The 22,848-nt window shown below is 39.8% G+C and overlaps 1 protein-coding gene across 2 annotated transcripts in view; it reads left to right on the top strand.

Annotated features, from left to right (window-relative positions):
• The window catches only part of GXYLT1 (glucoside xylosyltransferase 1), a 53,330-nt gene that overhangs the window by 13,656 nt on the left and 16,826 nt on the right, over window positions 1–22,848 (top strand). Inside the window, exons 2-7 of one of the 2 annotated variants that reach the window (XM_060191558.1) lie at window positions 1,896–1,988; window positions 7,209–7,380; window positions 13,191–13,316; window positions 16,806–17,057; window positions 21,771–21,894; window positions 22,192–22,364. In XM_060191558.1, coding sequence (XP_060047541.1) covers window positions 1,896–1,988; window positions 7,209–7,380; window positions 13,191–13,316; window positions 16,806–17,057; window positions 21,771–21,894; window positions 22,192–22,364 — 940 coding nt within the window. The remainder of the gene's footprint in view (window positions 1–1,895; window positions 1,989–7,208; window positions 7,381–13,190; window positions 13,317–16,805; window positions 17,058–21,770; window positions 21,895–22,191; window positions 22,365–22,848) is intronic. The other variant, XM_060191559.1, reaches the window with a different exon arrangement.

Raw genomic sequence — 22,848 nt, 5'->3', positions numbered from 1 at the left:
CTTGTTGTGTGGTGTAAGTGGATATTAGTATGTGAATATGGAAACAACCCACTCTGTTAGCTGTTATGACTCCCACTGAATCTGACCCCCAGAACTTCAAAGGACTAGATTATGCCTGACCAGCTCTGAAGTTTTACCAGTCTCCACACATTTTTCTTTTCTTCTCTGTTTTATTTATTTATTCTTGGATGGAAACGGAAATTGAGCAGGAAGGGAGAGGGAGCCATACGGAGACACTTGCAGCACTGTTTCACCGCCTGTGAAGCTTTGCCTCTGCAGGTGGAAGTGGGGGCTTGAACCCAGGTCCTTGCACATGATATTGCATGTCCTTTACTGGGTCTGCCACCACCCAGCACCTCTTTTTAGTTTTATTATTATTACTAATATTATTTTAACAAGAACATTGCTCTGTTCTGGTTTATGGTGGTGCTGGGGATTGAAATGGGCCTTTGGTGCCTCAGGTAAGGGAGTCTTTTGTGCATAACCATTATGCTGTCGCCTCAGGCCCCTTCCCCTTTTTAATGATGTGTCAGCCTTCTTAAGTTATGTAACTTTTGGTGCTGTCACTAGAAATAGTGTCCCTTTTAAAAGAAAATCCAAATTGTTTTTCCATCAGTTTTTAAAGGCGATTGTAGTTTCTCTTTGTTTGTTTTAGATTTTGTTATGATGGGGGGGGGAGGAAGAAAGACCCACAGCATCAACTCTGATAATATGTGATGATTGAAGAGTTCAGTGCTTAATCCTCTGTCCCACCTCCCGGTCACATTTATTTCTACTTTCACATAGTAGTACACAGAATTATTTAGACAGCATTAAAAGAACCACTAGTGCTTGACCTTGTTACCAGAAATTCTGGTTGGTCACGTCTGGATGATGTCTTTGTGTAGCCTGTGGGGAGACCCCCTGTCTTAGACTGTTGACAGTTGTGAGAGCTATGATCAGAGGTCTTGGCAAACCTGAAATTTCACAGAGATCTCATTGAAAGAATAGCAAACAGTGCCTTACGCTTGAATTTATAGTGATAGAAAGCAAAGCTACATGGTGTTGGGTCATAAGGTGACCTGGTTTAGTGACTTGGCCAGACTTCATTCTTGTTTACTTTAGTACTTGGCCTTCCACTGTAGTCACTTTCAAACTAGACTATTGTTTTGAAAAGGAGAAACAATGAAAAGCCACCGTCCTTCCTCCCTCCCTCCCTCCCTCCATTTTCTCCCTCTCTCTTTCCCTCTCTCTCTCTTTTTCCTCTCCCTCTCCCTTTTTTTCTCATTCTCCCCCCACTCCCCTCTTTCACTCCAAACTGCAATCTGAGAAGACCACACATGATCCTCAGTTTGGGTTTCTGTGATGTAATGAAACTGAGAAATGCAGAAGTGAAACTGAGCTGCCAATACCAGTTTGGCTTCTAATTGTTCATTTTAAATACCTTGCAAGTATCTTGGATTAAACATCGATTTAAAAGCATTTAAGGACACTCCCCCCCAGCCTTTGTGGCCTTTTAATTCTACTTCAATTCAAGCAATACTTGTTTAGCTAAAATGAATGTTATTCTTGTAAAAGAGGTGCTGTCCCCTAAGGAAAATTTAAAAAATATATTCCCCTTTTGTCAGTCTCTTCTGGAGGGGTGGGGTGGGTTTTAATGTATCAGTAGAGTTCCTGACTAGAAGAGTATTCTGTGCAAAGATTTTAGTGTATTCTGTGCAAAGATTTTAAAATTAGCTTTAAAATAATGCTAAAGGAAAAATCACCCCCCCCAACTTGTTACTATAGCAGTTGGACTTACATATTTGTCTGTTGGTGTAACCATAACCATAACTTATGACGTTATTGAGTAAATTTCTTGTCCTAAACCAAAATACTCATACAGGACTCTTTTATTTCTGTCTTTGCTCTGTTAGGTGTAAAGATTTCTCTCTGTGTTACTGGAATCCCTATTGGATGCTGCCCTCTGATGTTTGTGGAATGAACTGCTTTTGGGAAGCGGCTCTTAGGTAGGCCCTTCATACTGACCTGGTGGACAGCTGAGCATAGCAGTGTAGCTAGAGACCGTATATCTGATTTGAGTGCAGGCACAAAAATGCTTCTTTTCCTGTCATTTAATTTCACCATACAAGTAACTTACTCATTTTTCCAGTTGGGTTTTTCACTCCTTTTCCTCTCCACTTTGTGGCCATTCCTTTTTTTTTTTTCCCCCTAGTGTGTGCCCCATATAAAATGATCTACATTTATTTTAAAATATGTTATTAAGATACACTATCATTCTTGGGAAAATTCATAATCTAACTTTAGGTGACGGGTGATAAAATGATAAACAAATAGACATTTATTTATTTGTTTATTTATTTTTTACCAGAGCACTGCTCAGCTCTGGTTTCTGGTGGTACTGGGGATTGAACCTGAGACCTCTCCTCTCTTGTACAGTGAAACAAAACCAAGCATGAAATCTCCACGACGTCTTTCCATGTCTCCACACACACACACACACCCCCCCCCCCCCCCGGCTAAGCATTTTTGCTAAAGTCTTTTTCTTTACTGGCAAACTTTTGTTTTTGTTGCCAGGGCTTCTTCACTCTGAGCTGACTCTTCTCAGACAGGCAGAGAGATACCACAGCTCTGAAGCTTTCTCTAGCGCGGTGGGGGTTGCACTTGAACCTGGTTCAAGTCAAAGCAGGTGCATTATCCCCTGTGAGCTATTTTCTCAGCTCACCAACAAGCTTTTAATTTTTTAGAGAGAAAGAGGTAGTGAGGCAGAGAGATAGAGAGACACACAGACACATACCATTGTATCTAAGCTTCCTTCAACGCAGTGGGGCTGTGCTTGAACTTGGGCCGCACATACGGCAAAAAGCAGTGCACCGTCCAGATGTGGCACTATAATGTTGGCATTACAAATCCACTGCTCCTGGCAGCCATTTTTTCCCATTTTATTAGGTAGGGCAGGGAGAAATTGAGAAAGAAGGTAGAGATAGGCAGGGAGAGGGAGAAATAGACACCTGTAGACCTATTTTGCTGCTTGTGAAGCATCCCCCCTGCAGATGGGGAGCTGGGGGCTCGAACCCAGATCCTTGCACTTAGTACTATGTGTGCTTAACTGGGTGTGCCACCGCCAGGCCCTTCAAAATGATTTTTTTCCCCAAAGTTAGCCCTAACCTCTGACTCACACTTATGAAACGTGTTCTTTTCATGTCTCCTGGGCTCTGGGTACAGCTTCCTCTTCCTCTCAGCTCTGGCGAGCTCAGCTCTTTGAGCTGTCTGCTCCTGCCCTTCTCTCTCTCTCCTTCTGACTCTTAGGGATTGAAGTTTCTTAGGCCGCTGCTCTTCCCTCCTTCCCCTTTCTGGGTCATCCCAGGATAATTCATTTAAACACTCTAGGACCTGGTTAGATAGCATAGTGGTTATGCAAAAAGACTGTCATGCTAGAGTTCCCAGGTTCAACCTCCAGCACCACCAAAAGCTAGAGCTGAGTAATGAATGCTCTTAGAGAAACAAACAGGAGGGCTGGGCAGTATAGCACAGTGGGTTAAGCGCACATGGTGCAAAGCTCAAGGACTAGAGTAAGGATCCCAGTTCGACCCCTGGCTCCTTGCCTGCAGGGGGCTCTCTTCAGAAGTGGTGAAGCAGGTCTGCAGGTGTCTTTCTTACCCCCTATCTCTCTCAATTTCTCTGTCCTATCCAACAACAACAGTTATAACAACAACAACAACAAGGGCAACAAAAATGGCCTCCAGGAGCAGTGGATTGGTCGTGTAGGTGCTAAGCTCCAGTGATAACCCTGGAGACAAAAAGAAAAGAAAACCGCTTATCTCTAACTCAGTGCTCCCTGTCTCTTAGCTGCATACTGCTCATTTTCTCCTGGGCACCCTTGTTCATACCTGATTCGTGGACTAGCTCTTCATCTGCATTTTGTTCTCTGGTGATGATAACCATTTCTCTCCACATGGTTCCACCATCGCTCTTTCTCACCCGCTTTTCCTGACACCTCTTCCTTCCTGTTCCCTTACCTGCTGCCTTAACACTTCTTATCCAGCCAGTGTGACCACCCTCCTCTGCCTGCAACTGCTCCCTTCTTCCCTACCTTTTGTTAGTGGACTTAACACATCCATTGTGGGTGTAAACTCTTATTATCGACTGCTCAACTATTGATTTTGCAAATAGATACCATATGGTGTTCATCATTTAAGCCCCAGGTCTGGCTTCCTGTGTGACAGCCAGCAAATAGCTAATGCCTCCCTGACCCTTCCCGATGGTGGATGCTTACTTAGTGTGGCTCCTTAGCAAGTTTAGATTTTCCCATTTAAGTGATTAATATGTTCTCTGATGAAATAATTTGAAATTCTGTCTTTTTATACCAAGCTTAAGTTATGTTAGGTCAGGATTGTGACTTCCTTTTCTCTTTGCTTTGTTTTATTATTTTTTAGATAGAGATAGAGAGGCAGAGAGAGAGAGAATGAGACCACAGCACTGAAGCTTCCTTCAGTATAGTGGTGACCAGGCTTGAACCTGGGACTTTGGAGCCTCAGGCATGAGCCACTTTTTGCATAACCATTATGCTATCTACCCCTATTTTCTTCATTAAAAAATATATTTATTGATGAAAAAGCAGGGAGGGGAGCACCAGAGCATCACTCCGGCACATGTAGTACAAGGGATTGAACTAGGACCTCATGCTTTATCCACTATACCACTTCCAGGGCTGCTAGATTCTCTGCCTTTACTATCATGACTTGGAAACTCTGTTTTGGGCTGACTAGATAACACAGAGCTAACACATCAGATTTTCATGCCAGAGGGCCCAGGTTCAGTTCCCAGTACCCCCATAAGCCAGAGATAAACAGTGGTCTGCTGTCTTTCATGAAAGTAAAATAATAATAATAAAATCTTAAAGAAAAACTATGTTAATGTATTTCTTTTTCTGTTATTTAAGCTCTTAAAGTATTAAAGTACTTTAATCTTTCATCTTATAGTAGAAATTGGCATTGCATTTATGGAGTCTTATTAAGAAAAAGAGATTTTACAGATACATATTATGGAAATTATTGTTATTTTCTGAATATAGGCTTCCTTTTCTTTTTTAAAAAAATTTTATTATTATTTTATTTCTTTATTGGGGGATTAATGTTTTACAGTCAAATTCCTTTTTTTTTCAATTGAAATTTTAAAAGGTAGGTTGATAACAGTTTAGTTTGGGGATATCAGAATTTTAATTGGCTAGTTTGGTTTCATTACTGTCATTATAATGCAAATTCATAGCCTAAATATTGTCAGTCACTGATGTGGCTTCGCCTCTCTGGGGTAACTTTTTCTGATAGAGATAAGGGGCAGAGAGAGAGAAAGAAGCCAAAATGCACCAAAAGCTGCTCCAGTTTGAACGTGGGTTGTTCACATTGCAAAGCAACAAAACTGCAGTAAATCTAGCATGTTAGTTTAAGTAAAATCATCACACAACTCATTCCTGATATAGTACATCTTAGTAATGTGTACATACAGCTATTCAAATTGAGTTGTTTACTTTCTTTCTTTGTCTTATTGCCACCAGGACTATTGCTTCTGGTGGGCATCTTTCCCCCCCTTTTTTCCCTTCTTTTATTTGATAGGATAGAAAGAAATTGAGACAGAGAAAGAGAGACCTGTAGTCCTGCTTCAACTCTTGTGAAGCTTCCCCCCCATAGGTGGGGACTGAGGATTTGAACCTAGGTCCTTGCACATGGTGACGTGTGTGCTGAAGTAGGTGTGCCACTGCTCACCCCTTAACTATTTACATTCTAATCTTTAAACATTCTGCAGAAAATATCTCTGTAAGCAAAAGTCGAATTAGTCAATTCTGTTGGGAGTTTCATACTGCATAGTACTTAGTGTATTGTTACTTTAACATAGTCTTGTCTAGAGCACCAACTTTGGTTTAAGGTTCCTTGCCTTCTACAGGGATATACTGTTTGACTAGTGCGTTTTAGACCGTCTCAGAAATATTTACCTCTTACTCATTACTTGGTAAGTGAGACTCAGTGGGTGCCAGTGGAGTTTGTTTTTGTTTTTATTTATTTATTTATTTATTTATTTATTTATTTTTTAATCAGAATGGGTTAAGGTAGGGGATTGTGTGGATAAACATATCTGCTGTATTTGCATCAAAAATTATCCTTTTTATTAGTGGAAAGGGGTATAAGGGAGAGGTTTTAGATGAAATAAGAATGTCTTTGAATGAATAGTGATTACATCTGCATGATGGGTATATGTTATATTTTCTTGTGTGTGTTGGTTTCTTTTTTTTTTTTTTTTCTTTGCCTCTAGGGTTATTGCTGGGGCTCAGTGCACCACGAATCCACTGCTGTGGTTCTTCTTATTGTTATTGATGTTGTTGTTGTTGGATAGCACAGAGAGAAATGGAGAGGAGGGGAGAAAGATAGACACCTGCAGACTTGCTTCACCGCTTGTGAAGCGACTCCCCTGCAGGTGGGGAGCCGGGGGCTCGAACCGGGTTCCTTACGCCAGTTCTTGCACTTTGAGCCATGTGCACTTAACCCGTTGCACTACCACCCAGCCCCCTTGGTTTCTTTTTTAATACACTTTTTGTTGTTGTGGCCACCAGGGTTATTGTTGTTGCTCAGTGCCTGCATGACTCCAACATTTTTGGTGGCCTTTTTAAAAAAAATTTGAGCAGAGGTTGATACACACACACACACACACACACACACACACACACACACACACACACACACACACACACGGGGGTGGAGGGGAAGGGAGAGAGGAAGGGAGATAACCACTTCACTGCAGGTAGGGAGCAGGGGCTTGAATCTGGGTCATCCTTCCACCTGTACCATGCACTTTACAAGGTGTACCACTTTCTGGCCCTTTAATAAAGCTAAAAAATAAAAATAAGTAAATTTCTCACTCAGACGGGGAAATACCTTCAGAGAATTAAGCCTTCATGCCCTAAGTGAGTAATGACTTCTATATATCTAGAATGGTGCTAATTATATATCTTCCTTAGAATAAAACAAAACAGAACAGTCATTTTTGTGTTACGTGGCTGAGAAAGGCTGATTAAGTATGTGGCGATAAGTGACTTACACAGTATGACAGCATTTTCTAATTTGGGATTTCTCTGCTTTTTATATGAAAGTTCTGAAGGTCAGTTTTTTTAATGTTGTAGAAATAATGTGTTTCTCTTTATCCTAACACTTGGAAAATATGTTCTTCTTTTCTGTCAGGTATAGTCTGAAAACACAGCCCATTGAGAGAATGCACTTAGCTGTAGTTGCCTGTGGTGAAAGACTGGAAGAAACCATCACCATGTTGAAGTCAGCTATCATTTTCAGCATCAAACCTCTCCAGTTCCATATTTTTGCTGAAAATCAACTACACACTAGTTTTAAAGGCATAGTAAGTATTTGAGACTTAGACAAGACTGTAGATTTGAACCATTATGGTATATTGTTTTAAGGTGCTGTTTTATTTCTTTATTGAATAAAATTTTATTCTGTAACTCTGCCTTTCTATAGTAAGGAGTTCTTTTTCATGTCACTGCTATTTAAGAATTCCAGATTAAGAGTGTAAAGGAAAGTTTGTTTTTGTCTTTCAGTTTTATTTTTAAAATATTTTTTATATTTATTTATTCCCTTTTGTTGTCCTGGTTTTTTATTGTTGTAGTTATTATTATTGTTGTTATTGATGTTGTCATTGTTGGATAGGACAGAGAGAAATGGAGGGAGGAGGGGAAGACAGGGGGGAGAGAAAGATAGACATCTGCAGACTTGCTTCACCACTTGTGAAGCGACTTCCCTGCAGGTGGGGAGCTGGGGGGCTTGAACTGGGATCCTTACACCTGTTCTTGCGCTTTGCACCATGTGCGCTTAACCTGCTGCACTACCACCCGACTCCCTTTATTTTATTTCATTTCATTTCATTTTATTTTATTTTATTTTATTTTATTTTATTTTTTTAAACCAGAGTAGCAATTCATCTCTGGAGACTGGTGGTGCTGGAATTGAACCTGGGACTGCTTGCATGCAAGTCCTATGTGCTACCCCAGACTATGCCCCCAGCCTGAAATTTTGTTTTTAAATAGGAGCTGGTTACATACAGTCTTATTTGTGAAAATTGCAGTGTCTCAATCAGAATATACTCAATTTAAAATTTTTTATAAAGGAAGGAATTCACTTTTGGAAAGGGTGAAATTTGTGATTGACAATATGAAAGGAAGTGGTTTCTCGCTGGGATAAGAGTTTCATATGTTGGCTGTGTACTACTTAAACTCCAGTTGACTGCTATGGTTTGCATACCAGTACACAGTGGCTTAGACAAGTTTCCTTTTGAAATATTATTATTAATTTTGGATAGAGATAGAGAGAACTTGATAAGGCAGGGGGAAATAGAAAGTGAGAGAGAGAAAGACACCTTCAGAACTGCTTCATTGCTTTTGTAACTTCTTCCCTGCAGGTGGGGACTGGGAGCTTGAACCCTAGTTCTTGTGCTCTGTAACATGTGCTCAACCAGGTGAGCCACCAACCGGCCCCATGACAGAAGTTTCTATCTCACAGAAGAGTAGGTAGTCTGGGCGCCCTGGCAGCTCCACCTCTTATGACCCCTGTCTTGTGACTGAGTTGTCTTAATATAAGCCTTCCACTTTGATATCCAAGAAGGCTACTCAAGCTCTGGCCATCAAACCCACGTTGTTTTTATGTAAATGAGGAATGCAAAGGAGGAAGGAATTGTGTGTGGGGGGGGTCCCTCGTGGTGGCATACCCCATCAGTCATATGTTATATGTTGTTATCATTAGTCAGTATGACTAATATTTTATAGGTAAAGAACTGATAGATATTTTGTTTTCTGTAATGATTTAAAAATGTGGGAATTGGGGGTCGGGCGGTGGCGCAGTGGGTTGAGCGCATGTGGCGCAAATCGCAAGGACCGGCGTAAGAATCCCGGTTCGAGCCCCCGTCTCCCCACCTGCAGGGGAGTCGCTTCACAGGCGGTGAAGCAGGTCTGCAGGTGTCTATCTCTCCGCCTCTCTGTTTTCCCCTCCTCTCTCCATTTCTCACTGTCCTATCCAACAACGAACAACATCAACAACGGCAATAATAATAACCACAAGGAGGCTACAACAAAAGGGGGAAAAATGGCCTCCAGGAGCGGTGGATTCATGGTGCAGGCACTGAGCCCAGCAATAACCCTGGAGGGGAAGAAAAAATATGGGAATTGTGTGTAATTGTACCCACTTATCCTATGGTCTTGTCAATATCTCCATTTTATAAATAAAAAAAAATTAAAAACATGGCACTGGATATTCATTTGTCAGATTATTTGTTAATAGTTATTCCTGTGTGATATTTTAATGTTTTTATTTGAACTTATTTTTTCTTTCCACTATTATCAGCTCTGAGAGAAGCTTTTATTTTTACTTACCTATTTTAAAATCTATTTTAAGGGGCCAGGCAGTGGCACATCTGGTTGAGACATGTTAGCATGCGCAAGGACCCTGGTTCAAACCCCAGGTCCCTACCTCCCTACCTGCAGGGGGGAAGCTTCAAAATGGTGAAGCACTGCTATAGGTGTTCCCTCCCCCCTTATCTCTAGGGCTATTGCTATGAATCCACTGCTCCTGGCAGCCATTTTTTAAATTTTTTTTGGATAGGACAGAGAGAAATTGGGAGAGGAGGGGCAGATGGAGAGGGAGAGAGAAAGATAGACACCTGCAGACCTGCTTCACCACTTATGAAGTGACCCCCCTGCAGGTGGGGAGCTGGGGGCTTGAATTCGAATCCTTATGCTTTTTACTATGTGCACTTAAACCTGGTATACCACCACCTGCCCCCCTCATCTTCCCCAACCCTCTCTATTTCTCTGTCTCTATTCAATAACATAAAATGTAAAAACAAAACAAAACAAAAAAACTGTCTGAAAAATGTTTATTAATTTTCATGAAAGATAGAGTTACCAGGGTACCACTCAGCTTTAGCTTCTGATAGTGCTAGAGGCCTCTGGGGCTTAGACATGCAAGTCCTGTGCTCTAACACAGAGGTATTTTATTTTATTTTAATTTTTTAAAAAAATATTTCATTTTTGAGAGAGTTGCAGAGAGACAGAGACAGAAGAAACACCAAAGTACTGCTCAGCTCTGGCTTATGGTGGTATGAGGGGATTGAACCTGGAACTTTTGGAGCCTTAAAATGAGTCTTGTTTGCATAACCATTGTGCTATCTCCACTGCCCCAGAGGTATTTTCCTAGACTGGGTTTGCTTTTGAAGTTGACAGGGCTAGTGTCTTTAACTGGCTTGGAAATGGAGCAGGGACAAAAAGAAATGCTAGTGCTCTGAAGTAAGCAGAACAATTGGACTGGCAAGGTAGCTCACCTGGGCGAGTGCCTGCCTTATCCTGTGTATTTGGGTTTGAACCCGGCCCCACCACACTGGGGAAGGATTTAGTGTACTGGGTGTCTCTTCCTCTGTCTGTTTCCCTTTCTGTCAGAAAATGTTGTCCCAGAGCAGTTATGCTCTGACAACTTCAACAGGAAAAAAAGAAAGAAAGAAAGAAAGAAAGAAAGAAAGAAAGGGAAAGAAAGAAGACGGAAAAAGAAAATAATAATTAAAGGGGAGTGATGGAAGTAAGGATTTATTTTGAAACTCCTTTGGGAGTCATTCATTTTTGAGCTAGAGCCTTATGCATGCAGTTTCACAGCTCCCAGCTGCTCTTCCATTCAGAGAGGCAGACAAGGAAACAGAGAAGGAGAGGGACCACAGCATCAAAGCTACTTCTGTTGCCATAGCACCTTCCGTGTGGTACCAGGGCATGAACCCAGGTTGACACATAGCAGGACATGGCACCATACCTGGTGAATTATCACTCCAACCTGTGTTAGTGTTTTTTTTTTTTTTTAATTATTCTAACAGTCATGATTTAGAAGGAGAACATTTCCAGTCTGTTATATAATTTTTTTTTCTCCTCCCAGAGATTGTGAATGCTCTCCAGGACATTTGAATCAACAACTTAACACTGAATCTGAAACAATTCAGTGTCTTGATAATGTGTTCAGAATTGGTATACTGATAGATATTTTGCTTTCAGTAATGATTAAAAAATTGGCATTTGTCAGATTATTTTACCATCAGGAATTTCCATGCATATTGACTATAGAGATGGACAGGTTTTTTTTTTTTAAGGTTTTAAAAGTTTTTTTTTTTATAGTTACTTATTTATTCCCTTTTGTTGCCCTTGTTGTTTTATTGTTGTAGTCATTATTGTTGTTGTTATTCATGTCATCCTTGTTGGATAGGACAGAGAGAAATGGAGAGAGGAGGGGAAGACAGAGAGGGGGAGAGAAAGATAGACACCTGCAGACCTGCTCTACCTCCAGTGAAGTGACTTCCCTGCAGGTGGGGAGACTGCCTGGGGCTCCAACCAGGATCCTTACGCTGGTCCTTGTGCTTTGCACCTTGTGTGCTTAACCCGCTGCGCTACCGCCCAACTCCCTGGACAAATAGTTTTTAATGAACTTCATATTAACCAGATTTTGAATTCATGTTTTTTTCTTTTTAAAAGATTTATTATTTTTTTAAGATAAAGTGAAACTTGTAATTTAGTTAAAAATTATAGAACAAGGAGCTGGGAGGTGGTGAACCTGGTTGGATGCACACGTTACGATGCGCAAGGATCTGAATTTGACCTTGTGGTCACCACCTGCAGGGGGAAAGCCTCACAAGTGGTGAAGCAAGTCTGCAGGTGTCTGTTTCCCTCTCTATCTCCCCCCCTTCAGTTTCGGACTGTCTCTATCCAATAAATAAATAAAGATAATATATATATATATATATATATATATATATATATATATATATATATATATTTTTTTTTTTTTAAAGTTAAGTTGGTTTCCTTTGCTACAATGACAGTCTTAACCCATTCCCATAAAGGCTGATTGCTTTCTTAAAAATTAAAATTTTTTTATTGCCTTTATTTATTTATTGGATAGAGATAGCCCGAAATCAAGAGGGAAGGAGGTGATAGAGAAAAAAAGACACCCTATAGCACTGCTTCACCACTTGCAAAGCTTTACCCCTGAAGGTGTGAACCAGGGGCTCAAACCTGAGGCCTTGCATACTATAACATGTGCACTCAGTCATGTGTACCATCACCCAGACCCCTCTTTAAATTTTTTTTTTAAATTTTTAAATTATTTTTATTTATTTATTTTTTGTTGCCCTTGTTTTTTTTATTGTTGTAGTTATTATTGATGTCATCATTGTTGGATAGGACAGAGAGAAATGGAGAGAGGAGGGGAAGACAGAGAGGGGGAGAGAAAGACAGACACCTGCAGACCTGCTTCACCGCCTGTAAAGCGACTCCCCTGCAGGTGGGGATCCGGGGGCTCGAACCGGGATCCTTCCGCTGGTCCTTGTGCTTAGCGCCACCTGCGCTTAACCCCCTGCGCTACCGCCTGACTCCCTAAATTTTTTTTTTTTAAGACTAGTTTTTTAATTGCCACTGGGCTTATTAATGGGGCTTGGTGCCTGCTCTATGAATCCACTGCTTCTGGTGGCCACCCACCCCACCTCTTTTTTTTTTTTTTTTTAATTAGATAGAACAGAGAGAACATCATTCTGACACATGTGATGCCAGGGATCCAGCTTGAGGCCTCTTGTTTTTGATGTTTAAAGATCTAACTACTGTGTCACCTCCTGAGTTACTCTTTACTTTTTTAAAGATTTCTTTACTTATTTATTTATTTATTTGGGTTGGGGGTAGACCAGAGTATTACTTTGGCAAATGTAATGCCAGGGGTAAAACTCAGGACCTCATGCTTGAGAGTCCAGAACTTTATTTATTGCACCACCTCCCTTCTTGTGCATTTTCTGTCATGTAAATTATGGCCATGAAATTGGTGCACTATGAAATTTGGTTAGCGGTTGAAAGAATGGTCAGGTCAAGTTGAAGATGATAAACAGCGTGCAGAGGTCTTTTGACTTAGTGGTCTTGTGACTTTCATTCTGCCCCACATCCTAATGGTGGAGTCTTTCTGGTGTGGTAATGTGCATTTAGGATCATGAGTGATAACAAATGGTGGGAAAGAAGGCTCTGACTTTCTATTTTGTACAATGTAAAATTCTTAAAATTGTATCTTTTTGATATGCTTACACTTTTACTGAGAAAATTAAGAGTGAGGCAAGTCTGAACTGAATTAAACAATTTTTTTTTTCAGCTTGACAGCTGGTCATTGCTACAAACATTTAATTATTCATTATACCCAATAACTTTCCCAAGTGAGAATGCAGTGGAATGGAAAAAACTCTTTAAACCATGTGCTTCGCAGAGATTGTTCTTACCGGTGAGTTTTATTTTCCAGTGTTATTGTTTTTCTTCCTCTTCTTCTTCTTACCCTCCTCTGCTTCCTCTTTTCACTTGAACCTTGTTTTTATACAGGCAAGTTAATGAAGAGTTACATAGAAATCTAGTTACATAAAAAGACATAAACATCGGAATGATTTTCCTTTTTCATACCAGGAAAGAAAGCTTTCATAGAGTAAAGAGAGGCTATAGTAAAAAACCTGTTAAAATTAAACCTTGTAAACATTTTCCATTGAAATACTACAGACATACCTCAGAGATACTGTAGTTTTGGATTCAGACAACAGTAATGAAATTAGTGGCATGAATGATTTTGTTTCCTAATGCATATAAAGGTTATGTTTACACTATGCTGTGGCTTATTTAAAAATGCACAGTAGCATTATTTCTGAAAAACAGTGCATGTGCCTTAACTAAGTGTGACACAGAGGCTTGGGAAGCATAGGCTACTGGGATAATGGCACCAATAGGCTTGATGCAGAGTTACTCCAAACATTTACTTTGTGAACTGAAAGCACAAAGCACTGTGTCTGCTGTGCCCAACAGTGTGAGGTCCATCCATTTTTCTTACATGTTAATGTATTGAGTTGTCTGAACTGCTTCATAGCTTAGTGGGAATAGAGGTCTTGGGATCTTAATGGAGTTAAATCTGTTTGTCACAGAAATGCAGTGGCAGTATCATTCGGGCTACAGTTTCCATTTATAATTTGGAAAACAACACCGATTGCATCTTTAAATAGCCACTTCTGCCTTCAACCAAGCCAGTTTACCTTTACTAAGTGGTATTTTATACATACACACACACACACACACACACACACACACACACACACACACACACACACACACAGTTTAGGGCATGTCATTTCAAAGCAGGAAGCACTTAAACTTTTCTTTGGTAGTGCACTCTAGTGGTAAACCCTGTATATATTTTTTATTCTAAAAATATTCAAGAGAGAGGGGCCAGGCAGTGGCACACCTGGTTAAGCACATATAGTAAGAAACACAAGGACCTGTGCAAGGATCCTGCTTTGAGCCCCTGGCTTCTTATCTGAAGGGGAGGATTGCTTCATGAGTGCTGAAGCAAGTCTGCAGGTGTCTCTTTGTTTCTCTCCATCTCTTTCCTTCCCTCCCCTTTCAGTTTCTCTCTGTCCTATCCAATATAATGGAAAATAGGGCCACCAGGAGCAGTGGATTTGTAGTGCTGGCACAGCCCCAGCAGTAACCCTGGAGGCAAAAAAAAAAAAAAAAAAACCCACAAAACTATATTATTATATATGTTATATGTATATATATATATGTATATATATATATATATATAAGTAAATAAAATCTTTTTTTTTTTTTAACCAGAGCACTGCTCAGTCATGGCTTATGGTGATGCAGGGGATTGAACTGGGGACTTTGGAGCATCAAGCATGAGAGTCTGTTTGCATAACCATTATGCTATATACCCCCCAAAAATTTTATTCTATTTTGAGTTGAGTTCTTTTGCAGTTTGAAAATTCACAGCCTAGGGTATAACTCAGTGGTAGGATGTTTGAGTTTACCAGTTCAATCCTTGGCACAAAACTGAAGTAAAATACAGTAGCTTGAACTGGTATAGAATTTTAGCCATGAGGTAACTTTCCAGTAGAGTTCATGCTTCTTTACTTTGCATGAAACTTTGAAGTTTGAGCTCCTGGACCACATAGAATTACTGTGGATGGTGGAGCATGCCACCTCTGTCCCTCTCTGTCTCTATGGGAAATAAAAAAAGAATGAAAAGGTCAGTCTGGGAACAGTGTGATTGTGTGAGGCCCTGAAAAAAATATGTGTGATGTATAATTAATGGTAAATGTTAGGATTGCTAGCTATAATGTTTAAGATGGTTATGGCAATAAAAATACTAGAAACACAGGCTTCTGGAATGTATGTGATAATAAGAAAGAAATTTCAGTTACTTTTTTTTTTTATTAGTGATTAATAATGATCTACAAGACTGTGGGATAAGAGGGGTACAATTCCATACAGTTCCCACCACCAGTGTAACGTGTGCTCAACCAGGTGCACAAGGACCCAGGTTCGAGCCCCCAGTCCCTACCTGCAGGGGGAAAGCTTTGTGAGTGGTGAAGGAGGACTACAGGTATCTCTCTGTCACTTCCTTCAGTCTTGATTCAGGCTGTCTCTATGCAATAAATAAATAAAGACAAAACAAAATATTACTCAGAAATCAGGGTGGACAGTACATCTAAATTTGCAGTAGACAGGATCCAGAATTACTAAGAGATAAAAAAAATTATATGTATTTTACAACCTCTATAGAAAGTACATATTGGAGATTTCTCATCTCTCAGAAAGTAACACAGTAATTCCTCTAAGATAATTCTTTGCTCCTTCACCCTGCCATGTGTGGAGAGGCAGTAAACAGAAGTATTTTTGATAGATTGGGTAGAGACAGAACTCACTAGGGATGATGATGGGAGAGAAGGAGACACGTGAAGCAGTGCTTCGCCACTTGTGAAGCTCCCCCTTCAGGTGGGGCCCAGGCCTTGAAACTGGTCCTTGTACATGGTACCGTGTGCTCTGCAGTGTATCACTACTGGCCTCTATTTGTGTTACCTTATGTCTTTATTAGGAATTGAACAAATATATGTAATTTTTAAATATTTATGGTTGAGAGAGAAATTGAGAGGGAAAGTGGAGATATGAAAGGGAGAGAGAGACAGAGAGACAGACAGCTGCAGCACTGCTTCACCACTCTTGAAGTATCCTCTCTGCAGGTGGGGACTGGAGGCTCAAATTTGGGTCACTGTGGTCTGGGAGGTGGCACAGTGATAAAGCTTTGGACTCTCAAGCATAAGGTCCTGGGTTCGATCCCCGGCAGCACATGTGCCAGAGTGATGTCTGGTTCTTTATCTTTCCTCCTATCTTTCTCATTAATAAATAAATAAAAAAGATGTTTAAAAAAAATTTGGGTCACTGTACTTTGTGACATGTGCACTCTACCAGCTATGCTGTCACCCAACTTCATATTAAATATTTTTTAACCAGAGCACTACTTAGCTCTGCTTTCTGGTGATGCTGGAGATTGAATGTAGGACCTTGCAGCCTTGGCCATGGAAGTCTTTTGTATAACTGCTATGTAGCTCCCTGGGTGGCGTCTGTGAGGTCAGTTCACCTAATGTCATCTTCTGTTACACAAACTTCTCTACACTAATTTTTGTAGGTATTGCTTGTATTTTTTTCTATTATTAGTAATGAGTTTTCATTCTGATTTGCTTGTGTAGATTCTCAAAGTTAATATAAGTTAATATAAAGTTAATATGAAGATTAATACAGTGTACAGTCATAAAAATTTAGGAAAAAATATTATATTTAAATATGGATTAATTAATGTAGATGTACACATAGACCTCGATATAACTTCTTATATTTTACATTAAATATAAAGGACTGTTATTAATGATTTACTTCTTTCTCACCATAGTTACTCCTAAAAGATGTTGACTCACTTCTATATGTCGACACTGACATTCTGTTTTTACGGCCTGTTGATGATATTTGGTCTTTGCTAAAGAAGTTTAATGCCACACAAATTGCTGCAATGGCACCCGAACATGAAGAGCCTCGAATAGGGTGGTATAACCGCTTTGCCAGGCACCCGTACTATGGGAAAACTGGAGTCAACTCTGGAGTCATGTTGATGAACATGACTAGAATGAGAAGGAAGTATTTCAAGGTAAGACACTGGTGTGAGAGTTGGGCTGAACGTGTTTTTATTTCCCCTCCAGATGGTCAGACTTCCAGTTAATTGTTTCATTAAAAGTTAGAGCCCCGCCTTACTAGGGAAAGAGAGAGACAGCCTGGGAGTATGGACCAGCCTGTCAATGCTCATGTTCAGCAGGGAAGCAATTACAGAAGCCAGACCTTCTACCTTCTGCACCCCATAATGTTCCTTGGTCCATACTCCCAGTGGGATATAAAGAATAGGAAAGCTGTCAGGGGAGTGGATGGGATACGAAGTGCTGGTGGTGGGAATTGTGTGGAGTTGTACCCCTTTTATTCTATTGTTTCTGTCAGTGTCTCTTTTAAAAATTTTTTTTTTAAATTTATTTTCCCTTTTGTTGCCCTTGTTTTTTTATCGTTATTGTTGTTATTGCTGTCGTTGTTGGATAGGACAGAGAGAAATGGAGAGAGGAGGGGAAGACAGAGAGGGGGAGAGGGAGACACCTGCAGACCTGCTTCACCGCCTGTGAAGCCACGCCCCTTCAGGTGGGGAGCCAGGGGCTTGAACCGGGATTCTTACACCGGTCCTTGCGCTTTGCACCACGTGCGCTTAACCTGCTGCGCTACACCTGACTCCCCAGTGTCTCCTTTTTATAAATAAACATTAAAAAAAAAAGTTAGATTGGTCCATATTCCCAGAGGGATAATTTATAGGAAACCTTCCAGTGGAGATATAGAATTCTGGTGGTGGGAATTGTGTGGAATTGTGCCCCTCTTTTCCCACAATCTTGTTGATCATTATTAAACCAATACTACCACTAATAATAAAAATAAAGTTAGATTGAGGACTGGAGAAATAGCTCATTTAGATAATATGCTGTTTTGCCATGTATGCATCCCAGGTTTGAGCCTGGCCCTCACTGTATTAGAGGAAGCTTTGGTCCTGTAGTCACTCTCCCTCTGTCTCTCTCTCCTTCTCTTTCTCTATCCAAAGAAATAACCAAAAGCTTAGTTTTATAATCTTTCCATGTGTCTAGAATAATGGAAAAAAGACATTATTTTGTTGGAACATTCTAGTGGGTTAAGGCAGTATTGTAATAAAGGTAACAGTCCAGTTAGCAGTGAGCTTTTTCTGTCTGCACTGTCATTTCAACTAGTAGTTTTTGTTTACAAATGTAAACTACTTGAGTCTTGAGAATATTGTCTCCCCTCAGCACAGAGTTGTGGTGGATAGCCTAGACAGGTTGAAATACTGGGCCTTACTTAGTAGCTCTAGGACTGGGGACAAGTTTTGAATATCTTCTGGGCTTTATTCTTCTCATCTGTAAAATGAGGATGATATAATAATGTTGAGTTGTTTCCTCTTATATTTGTTTTTATTGTTGTTTGTACTATTTATAGCCATCACCACCCATCTATCTGACATTTCAGTCTTGGGATAGATCATACTCATGACATATCTTTTGTAGTTCTAGTAAAGATCTTTTTTTGTTTGTTTTAACTTCCCATTTTCTGAACCTTTTTTTTCCCCCCTGAAACCTCTGTTTTATTTCAGTTTCTGTTTTTCCTCCCACCGTTGAATGCATTTATGTGTGAGGGAAGGGTAAGCCTTTGCTATTAGTTCACAGCTAGCATCTATCTGGAGTGACTCAATTTATTAGTATATTTTGAGTTTTTACAACTTTGTGTACCAAAAAATTTCACTAAATGAAGCAGCTCTAAATAGCACAGATGCTGAGTATTCCACCGTGCACACTAATATACCAGGAGATGGTGCTATAAGATTATCTGCTAAGGAATAATGCCATATCTCAGCAGTTCTTCATTGAAATTCACAGATTAATGAGAAGTGTAGTCTTGTGAAGAACTCAGGTGTCCAATCACAGCTATTTAAAATACATTTTTACCTGAGTCTCCACCTGCAGGAGGAAAGCTTTGTGAGTAGTGAAGTTGAGCTACAGGTGTCTCCTCTTCCTCTCTCCCTCTGTATTTCCCCTTACCCTCTTGAGTTCTGACTGTCTCTGTCTTATAAATAAAGATGAAAATAAAATAAAATTTTTAAAACGTTTTGATTTATCTGGATAGAGACATACACTGAGAGGGATGATATAGATAGATGGAGAGGAAGCTGCACTATTACTTAACTGCACATGAAGCTTCCCCCCTCTATACATGGGGGCCAGGGGCTTGAACCCTGGTCCTTGTGCATGGCAACTTGTGCATTTAATTAAGTACACCACAACCGAGCTTCTAAATTTTCAGGGAGTCAGGCGGTAGCACAGCAGGTTAAGCGCATGTGGTGCAAAGCGCAGGGACCGGCGTAAGGATCCTGGTTCGAGCCCCCAGCTCCCTACCTGCTGGGGAGTCGCTTCACAAGTGGTGAAGCAGGTCTGCAGGTGTCTATCTTTCTCTCCCCTTCTCTTTCTTCCCCTCCTCTCTCCATTTCTCTCTGTCCTATCCAACAATGATGACATCAATAATAACAATAACTACAACAATAAAGATCAGCAAGGGCAACAAAAGAGAATAAATAAAAAATAAAATAAAATCAATAAAATACTTAAAAACTTGAGACTATGTTTATATTATCTTACCTTTCATTTGTTTAACTATCATACTTACAATACCTTAATACTTTCTCCTTCCCTCTCCCCCCCTAAGTTTTTTTTTTAATTTATTGGATAGAGACAAAAGTTGAGAGGGAAGAGGAAACAGAGAGAGAGGAGAGACCTACACACTGCTTCAACCCTCATGAAGCTTTCTTCCTGCAAGGACAGGGGAGTTGAACCTGGGTCCCTGTACATCATAACACCCATGCTCTATATGGGATGCACCACCACCCAGGCTCCAGAAATTCATTCTTTCTCTCTCTTTCTTTCTTTCTTTCTTTCTTTCTTTCTTTCTTTCTTTCTTTCTTTCTTTCTTTCCCTCCCTCCCTCCCTCCCTCCTTTCTTTCTTTCTTTCTTTCTTTCTTTCTTTCTTTCTTTCTTTCTTTCTTTCTTAAGAATTCATTTATTCATGAGAAAGATGGGAGGAGAGAAAGAACCAGACAGCACTCTGGTACATGTATTGCCGGGGATCAAACTCAGGACCTCATGGTTGAGAATCCAGTGCTTTATCCACTGCTCCACCTCCTGGACCACCAGAAATTCTTATTAATTATTACTACTGATTTTGTTTTTTTGATAGGACAAAGAACTGAGAGAGGAAGGGGACGATAGAAGGGAGAAAGGGAAAAGGAGAAAGAGAAATACTAGCCAACTTGCTTCATTGCTCATGAAGTGCCCTGCAGGTGGGACTGGGGGTTTGAACCTAGGTCCCTGCACATGCTAACTTGTGCAGTCAGCTGGGTATGCCACTGCCCACCCCCCACTCTCCAGAAATAAATTTCTAAGATTTCAAACTTTTGCTTTCTTCTGTGTATTAATAACTTAGTGAGAAAAGTGTGAGTGGCATGAATGTATATTAATTCAGTGGGTATAATCTACTTTCTATCAACTCTCCCTACCCATTAAAGGGAGACGGCAGGGCATGGGAGACAGCATAATGGTTTACACAAAAGACTTTAATGCCAAAGTCCCCAAAGTCCCAGGTTCTAGCCCCTGCATCGCCATAAGCCAGAACTGAATAGTGTTCTGGTTAAAAAAGAAAGAAAGAAAGAAAGAAAGAAAGAAAGAAAGAAAGGAAGGAAGGAAGGAAGGAAGGAAGGAAGGAAGGAAGGAAGAAAGAAAGAAAGAAAGAAAGAAAGAAAGAAAGAAAGAAAGAAAGAAAGAAAGAAGGAAGGAAAGAAAGAAAAACAGTTTTCATGCCTTGAGTCTTTGAGGTCACAGGCTCAATCCCTTGGGCCACTATTAGAAATGAGCAGTGCTTTGGTCCTTGCTTTTTCCACTCTTTTTTTTTTTAAATATTTATTTATTTCCTTTTTGTTGCCCTTGTTGTTTTTATTGTTGTTGTAGTTATTATTGTTGTTGATGTCGTTCGTTGTTGGATAGGACAGAGAGAAATGGAGAGAGGAGGGGAAGACGGGGGAGAGAAAGACAACTGCAGACCTGCTTCACTACTTGTGAAGTGACTCCCCTAAATGTGGGGAGCTGGGGTCTCAAACCAGGGTCCTTACAGCATTTGCTTATTGGGGAGAGAGTAGAAACTTCACAGTTAAAAGCAAGACCAGATTATCTGTCACCGTAACTGTTACGTAGTGTATCAATGATCCTAGGCATGACCGAATATCAAGTCCCCATGTGATAGAAGTGACACAAGTAACATAAATGTTAAGAAAAAGAGATAAAATTATCATTGTTTGCAATTGATATCTCTATAACCTGGAAAACCCTAGAGAACCCATTAGAAACTACTGTAAGCATTAAGAATGCATGATTAATTTCATTGGGCTGACAATTAAAGTATAGAAACCACCAGTTGATGTGCAAACCAGGATTCGTCATCTAGAAGCCTTCTTGCTGAAGTGTGAGATTTTAAACCAAAGTCTGAGGTTCTTTTTTTTTTTTAATTATTTATTTTGGATAGAGACAAAGAGAAGTCGAGAGGGAAGAGTGGGAAAGAGAGACACCTGCAGCCCTCTTTCACCACTTGTGAAGTTTTCCCCTTTGCAAGTGGGGACCAGGGGCTTGAACCTGTGTCCTAGTGCACTGTAATATGTGTGCTCAACCAGGTATGCCATCACCTGGCCCCAGTTTGAGGTTCTTTTAAATGTATTTGTCAACAGAACGATATGACAACTGTTCAACTACAGTGGGGAGATATTCTTATGCCACTGCTTAAGAAATACAAACTCAACATCACATGGGGTGATCAAGATCTGCTGAACATCATTTTTTTTCACAATCCAGGTAATCATTTAAATTTGTTTTGCTCTCTAAACTTGTAAAAATATAGATAGTATTCAGTAAAAAAAAAAACAACCAAAACCCTGATGAAATACATTTGAATCTTGCTTATATTAATGATTAACTTAAAGCTTTTCTTGAATATTGATTTAGTTTGAAGAAATCTAAATTCAAACATATTTCATTCTTACACATCTTACCCTGTAAAGAACTGTTTTTTATCTTTTTTTTTTGTTGTTAAATATTAGCCCTCTGCAATTCAAAGTTACTTGTTTCATTGTTTTATCTTTCTTTACATAGAAAGCCTTTATGTTTTTCCCTGTCAATGGAATTATCGACCAGATCATTGCATATATGGAAGCAATTGCAAAGAAGCAGAAGAAGAAGGGATCTTTATTCTCCATGGAAACAGAGGTGTTTACCATGATGATAAGCAACCAGCATTTAGAGCTATTTATGAGGCGCTAAGAAATGTAAGCCTTTCCCCCAACCCCTGTTTATATGTAAATACTTCTGGACTTACAGAACAAGACTTGTCCAAACAATTTCATATCATTTATCCTAGTTCCCCAATTACTGTGTTTTACCCTGCTAGCCTTATTTCTGACTCTCTATGTAAGCTGCGTTGTAGTATTTCCAAGCCATTTGAATGTAGGTTGTATATACCCTGCTTTTCTAATCCTAAAAACATTCTACCTTTTTTTTTTTTTTTTTTTTTAACCCCCAGAGTACTGTGAAGCTCTGGCTTAGGACCGCAAGCATCAAAGTCTTTTATTTATTTATTTATTTATTTTTTATTAAACAGTTCCACACATATTTAATAAAACTCATGCACTGACTTATTTATCCCTCATTTAATAATTACTTAACTTGTGACTTTTAAAATTTCTTTATTGGAGGATTAATGTTTTACATTCAGCAGCAAATACAATAGTTTGTACATGCATAACGTTTCTC

Source organism: Erinaceus europaeus, chromosome 5, assembly GCF_950295315.1.
Source record: "Erinaceus europaeus chromosome 5, mEriEur2.1, whole genome shotgun sequence".
Lineage (NCBI taxonomy): Eukaryota > Metazoa > Chordata > Mammalia > Eulipotyphla > Erinaceidae > Erinaceus > Erinaceus europaeus.
The sequence above is the reverse complement of the archived record's forward strand: the minus strand, read 5'-3'. Positions and strand labels throughout refer to the sequence as shown.